Source organism: Cervus elaphus, chromosome 24, assembly GCF_910594005.1.
Source record: "Cervus elaphus chromosome 24, mCerEla1.1, whole genome shotgun sequence".
Classification (NCBI taxonomy): Eukaryota; Metazoa; Chordata; class Mammalia; order Artiodactyla; family Cervidae; genus Cervus; species Cervus elaphus.
The window spans coordinates 46,695,280-46,701,814 of NC_057838.1; the positions used below are offsets into that span (position 1 = coordinate 46,695,280).

The 6,535-nt window shown below is 44.1% G+C and overlaps 1 protein-coding gene across 8 annotated transcripts in view; it reads right to left on the reverse strand.

The window, feature by feature from the left end:
• Window positions 1–2,862, reverse strand: part of SLC25A26 (solute carrier family 25 member 26) — a 152,916-nt gene extending 150,054 nt beyond the window's left edge. For 3 of the 8 annotated variants that reach the window (XM_043886801.1, XM_043886800.1, XM_043886799.1), the window contains exon 1: window positions 2,519–2,862. In XM_043886801.1, the coding sequence (XP_043742736.1) occupies window positions 2,519–2,551 (33 nt within the window). In that variant the 5' untranslated portion in view covers window positions 2,552–2,862. Of the gene's footprint in view, window positions 1–2,034; window positions 2,383–2,430 lie in introns of those variants that run through there. The other 5 variants (XM_043886804.1, XM_043886806.1, XM_043886802.1 and 2 more) reach the window with 5 other exon arrangements.
• Window positions 2,863–6,535: the final 3,673 nt, after the last annotated feature.

Genomic DNA, 6,535 nt, shown 5'->3' on the forward strand with positions numbered 1-6,535 from the left:
TGCTATGAAACCTTTATTTCTCCAAAGAAAGCCGGCAAAAACAGGAAAAACAAAAATCACAGCTATTCAACTACAGGACAAAAACTAAACCACCAGCCTAATTTAACTAAGCAAAATGATCACAGGCCCCTAGCCTAGACCACAACTAAGAACAAGAAAAACATTAACATGGCTTCTCCGGAGAACATCCCTCCCTGACATTCTCGGTTTTCTCCACAGTGAAGTGGCCACCAGTGACTTTAACCTCCTCAATGCAAAACTGTGGCTTCCTATGAGACCTGCCTTCTTCCACATCCTTCACCCACTCTCCCTGCAGCACTTCTTGACCCTCTACACTAATGGCAGAGTTGTCTTTGTAAAACAGATTTCCACGCTCTTCAAAGCTTCCAAAAGCCCTTAGGATGAAAAACAGAATCACAGTACCGTCTGCAAGCCTCTAGAAGTTCACCACCGCGCCCGCCCCCCCACCACTTCTCCACCCCCAACTCCATCATTAACGTTTTGCCAGGTACCTTCTTGCCACCATGACCTTTTTCCTCTGAGTCATCTGATCTCGCTCATTTCTAGGACTGTATACATGATGCTCTCTAATCCCCCAAGTCTGCGTTTAGACCCTCTTGTTCTACACTGATTGGAATTTTAATTCTATAGTTGAGCATCTGACCATTTCTTCAAAGTCTGTGTGTGTCCCACCAGACTGTAAGATCCATACCTGTTTTGTTCACCAGTATGTTCCCAGCACAGTACACAGTAGGCAATAGTAGGCACTTAATAACTATTAGAAGAATACATGAATTAATGACTGTAACAAAAGGTTACTAACCATATTTGCGGGGGAGGGTGGTCATTGTCATTGAGTTTTATTTTTTGAGGCCATGCAGCATGCTGAATCTTAGTTCTCCAAGATGATTCTCTCTCAGTAATACCTCAATTCATTTCTTTCACAGCACCTTATGGTAACGCTTTGGTTTGTTTGCCATCAAATCTCCAAGGGCAATCACAGTACAGGTAGGCAGAATATATGGCAGAGAAACTGCACATGAAATGAATTCAGCCAGAGCAAAACTGTCCTTGAAACTTCTACCAATCAATCCTAATTTTACTCTCTGTAACTACACTTTAAAAAGTATGCATATGTACCATTATTTAATAAATCCTAAATAAATTTTAAAACTATGTTTCCTTCCTTAACCGACACCTGCTTTCAGCAACTGCTACTGTTGCTGACTTAAGAGACAGTCTTAAAGAGCAATAAGGGGCATGAAATCCCATGTTACAATGCCTGGGATCTGAGCTCAGACACTAACACACATGAAATGTATCTCACTTGTGTGACTTCGGACAAATTATCTAACATATCACTCCTCAGTTCCCTCACTGAGAGAACTAGGAGAAGACTTCAACTGTTTGTCAGAATTAAATCAGATGCTGTACCTAAAAAGCTTACCCTACTTCGGCACGGAGCAATGCTCTCACAAGTACTACTGCTATCTCACGAGCTGTACAGGAAAACGCCTTCAAAAGTGGTAAAGCCTCTCTCTGCATCTCTAAAACCTAGCTTCCACAGATCTCAACAAATCTGGATTTAAAACCAACGTTCCACACGTCTGAGTAAGATCCCCCTTCCACATCTCTCAATACCACGCTGAAAGTAACCCTCAACGTCATTTAGGCTAACAACTATTTCCCTCTTCAGCCTCCACCACCAGAACAGGTCTATCTTGTTCACCATGTTATCTCCCACACCTGCAGAAAACATTTGATAATTGAATGAAGAAAGCCTTCTGGGTCTCCATTTCTCAGGAAAGCTTTTGTAAAGATATTTGTCTGTTTTCTGCCTCTACCCACAATGAAAAAACAGGCAATCTGCCTGGTTCACCACTGTATCTAGTAAACCCTACTGGACCTGTTTGCAAAATATTTATTGAAGGACTTTGGCAGGGCGGTTGTTTTTTAAGACACGTTGATTCTTTTTCTTTCCTATTATACACCACTGACTGCATAGCGCGGCTCTTTGGGCTCATCAGTACATACCTAAGGCCTAGAAAAATACTCAGACGCAGAATAGCCGATTAACTGTGTATTGAAGGAAGGGATACATCATTTTCCGAGAATAAAAAAGATACAGCAAAACTACAGTCTTGGCCAACAAGTCTGGAAGCGGCTTGAGCGTCCTTGTGAATATTTCATTAACTGCCAAGTTCTCCAAAGTGTGGTTACGGTATATAATTGTACATAATTAAAGCTTTTCTTTTTCCTTTAAATAAACCGCGGTGCGGAGGACGAGTGAAGAATCCCACCGCTAACCCACTCCTGTCCCCTTCTGGCATACAGGTAGCAGACTTAGGGACTTGACACAAGCCCCGGCGCGGCCCAGGACCCCGGCGCTTCCTCCCGGACCTGGTGACCGGTGACCCAGCGACGATTCACCTTGCAAAACCGGAAGGAGGTGCTAAGACAGAGAAGACACCACGGGCTCCGGTGCAGGACTCCGGCACTCCTAAGGCCCTGTACTCACCACCAGCGAGGCTATGAACCCAGGCCGGTCCATGGCCCCATAGACTTGCTCAGGGTTATAATTCAAGGCTGACAGAGGCGAGTCACGGGCGCCTGACACTGGGCGCCGCCATCTTGGAAGCTGCCGGCACTTCCGCGGCCACGTGAGGTTGAACCACAACAATTACACGTGCAAACGGGGAAGCTGCGCCGGGAGGAGTGCCGGGATGGAGAGGCGGAGTCTGGAAAGGGTGATCTAGTCAAGTCTCGCGACTCTTCTCTGCCTCCAAGTCCGACAGCTTCTCAGTAGGCTAGATGGAGGAACTCTCGCGAGCAAATGAGCCTAGCCTGAGAACCTGGCGCAGCAAGCCCCCACCGCCGTGAGCGCAGGGTGTAGCCCAAGCGTTAACTCAAAAGAGGCGTGGTTATAGTGGAAGGCGTGGCCATGGAGCTGCCGGGCTAGTTTCCGGGGAGGCCTGTGACTTCCAATGTTATTTCTTTTTGCTTTATCGTTTGGCTTGATCTGTAGAAATTTTGTCTGACGTTTCCATAAAACAGACTCATCATTAGAAAATTATTAACTATAGAAAAGCACTTCAAAAGTTTCCTTCTTGAGATTTCCCTGGTGATCCAGTGGTTAAAAATCAGCTTGCCCATGTAGGAGACACAGGTTCTATCCCTGGTCAGGGAACTAAGATCCCACGGGCCAGCAGGGCAACTAAGCCTGTGAGCCACAACTATTGATCCCACAGGCCACAACTAAAGAAAGCCCAGGGGCAGCAACCAAGTGCCACGTGCCATTAAAAATAAATAATTTTTTAAAATTCCTTCCTTGAGTTAAAAATTAGCATCCTCTACTTCTTGTTGTTGTTCCGTTTCTAAGTTGGGTTGGACTCTTTTCGACCTTAGGGAATGTAGCCTGCCAGGCTTGTCTGTCCATGGGGATTTCTAGGGAAAAATAATGGAGTTGGTTGCCATTTCTTCCTCCAGGGGATTCTCCGGGTTCAGGGATCGAACCGGGGTCTCCTGTGTTAGCAGGCAGATTCTTTACCACTGAGCCACCAGGGAAGCCCCTACTTCTCCTTACTTACAGTTTTTGCACCTAATATTATTCACTTGTTCAGTTTTTCATTTGCTCATCTTGTTAGCCGTGGTACCAGTTGCACATCTCAAAGACCACTTTAAGTACTTAGTATAAGCTTCTCGGAGTGGACAGTGACTTTACATTATAAATACCTTCTAAGTTTGCTTCTATTAAGGGCCAACAACATCTCAGATAAGGTGCTCTAATACAGATGCTTTGTTAGGTGAGCACCATTGCCATCCTCATTTTACAGAGAATCCCGGTTCTGCAACTGGTCCAGAAGCTGGCCCAAGGCTGCAGAGATCACAGCGCGCCCAGGCTTGAAATTTTACTCCTCATCTTTCCTCAAACCCTGTGCTACAGCCTTAGCAGGCTCTGTGTCTGCCTCTCTTCCCTGTGTCTTTCATACCACTGCTCCAGTCTTTATTCTCTTCCAGTGGAAACGACCTAGACATGATTAGCAGAATACCTTTAGTGTTTCAAATTCTGAACATTCAGGAATCTGAGAGTGGCTTACCTGAGCAGTTTTGTTACCGAAAATTGAAAAGAGGCCAAACAATAAATTCAGTTAAGCATTTACTTGGACTCATGCTGCAGCACAAAGGAGTGAAAATGAGTAACAGGTGCCCTTGCTTGCTCCCTCACAGACGGTGGGGAGGGGTGGGGGTGGGTAGCTGGTCCTTGGAGTGAGGCTGGGGGCAGATCCCGGGGTCGGGCTGGAGGGTGCTTTGGGCGCTTTGTGCACCTCCTTGGAGGTCTGCAAGGACCATGTGCAATACCCTGCTTTTGTTCCCTGCTCCTCAGATGTGATAGTTGGGTGTTTGGTCTTTTGTATCTTGTTTATAACTTGCCCCGGCAGTGCATGCATCAGTTATTTTTAGTCCCTTATAGTTTCTTTACTGCTTGAGGAGATATTTGTAAAGGTGCAAGCACTGCTGCAGAGTTCCAAGTCCCAGGTCCCAGCCAGTACCTGAGCAGGACCCTGCGAGGCCTTCCCAGGATAGAGCCCCCCACCCGTTTCGTCCACCTGCCTTCTGTCTGTACAAAAAACTTTTCAAAGAATACCTTTAATCAGAGAAGTGACAAAATGCAGAAAGAAAGGAAAACGGTCAAGCAAGACAAGATAGTAATACTTTGGCCATTAAACAGTCAAGAAAGGACCTTTAGTTCTTCCTCAAAGACTATAGATAATATTCTAAGTCCTGTTCTTGGAGCTGTCTTGCAGATACTGAAATCCCCACCAGGTGGAAGAAGTTAACTGTGTGCTGCCCACAAGCATGTAACCCCAGACCAATTAAAACCACAGGTTGATGATACTGACTCCTAATTACCTCACTACCAATCAATCAAAAGAATGTCCACAAGCTGATCACACGCTATTCCTTAAACATGATAAGACTCCTCACTACCAACTCCAGCGTGGGACACACAGTCTTAAGGGCATTAATCTGCTGTTGCCCCTTTGCCTGGCAAAGCAATAACACTATTTCACCCAAAGCTCTGTCTCTGAGATTTAATTCAGCACCAGTGGACAGAGGCTGAATTTCAGCAACAAGCCTGTCTCAGTTCAGACTCAGGGTCTCTCTGATAAGACTGTAGTCAAGGCATTGGCTAGGGTATATCTGAAGATTTGGTGAGGACTGGAGGATCCACCTCCAAAACGGCGTCTTTCCATGACTACCAAATTAGTGCCAGCTTTTGGCAGGTGGCCTCAGTTCCTCACCTCATAGACCTCTCTCCAGGATTGCTTGAGTGTCCTCAGCTGGTTTTCCCCATGGTGAGTGACCTAAGAGAGAGCAAGACAGAAATGTTACATTCCATTGTACGGAGGTAAAAGCTCCATCGGGTATTTCATGATGCCACTGGAAGTCCTTTAGGAAACACAGATATTAGAAACATGACCTGGGGCCCCTGTTCCATGAAATGCTTACAGAAAGATCCATTACCAGTTGTGCATGACTTTTAAATGGAATATTACAACGCATTGTCATTGTCAACACATTGCAAGGAGAGTATATACTCAAATCTTCTATTTCAAAAAAACTAGGAAATGCAATAACTACTGGTTTGCAGAAATATGTGAAACTATACTAATAATATTGTTTTCTTAAATTAAATCTACCTCTGTAAGCCAAGTTTATGATTAAACAAGTTCTGAAATATTCATAGTATTTATAAAAATAAGCAAGACATCAAAAACAATATATCCGAAAACAAATTAGGGGACTTCCCTGGTTGTTCAGTGCTTAAGGCCCCATGCTCCCAATGCAGGGGGCCCAGGTTCGATCCCTGGTCAAGAAACTAGATTCCACATGCCACAACTAAGAGCCGGTGCAGCCAAGTAAAAAAAAACTTAGGTCCACCTTAGGGGAAATAAAGGACATAATCTTTAACCAGAACTAGACCCAAGTTCCAAGTTCCTGTTACTGATCTTTATTGAAAGATAAAGTAATAGTTAGAATCATTTTCAATAGAAATATTCACATATCTCAACCCGTATGCAAAGAAAATACAAAATGTAAAAATTCTGTTTTAAACGACAGTCTTCTTTATGAGTGAAGTAAGTCAGATAGAGAAGGAGAAATCTCATATGATATCCCTTATATGTGGAATCTAAAAAGAAATGATAAACATGAAATTATAAAACAGAAAGAGACTCACAGACTTAGAGAACAAACTTATGGTTTCCCAGAGGAAGGATGTGGGGAAAGAATAGTTATGGGGTTTAGCAGCATGTACACACTGCTAAATTTAAAATGGATAACCAACAGGGACCTACACCTGTTTAGCACATAGAACTCTGCTCAACATTATGTGGCAGCCTGGATGGGAGGGGAGTTTGGGGGAGAATAGATCCATGTATATATATGGCTGAGTCCCTTCCATTTTCATCTGAAACTGTCACAACATTGTTGATTGGCTATACCCCAATACAAAATAAAAAGTTAAAAAAAA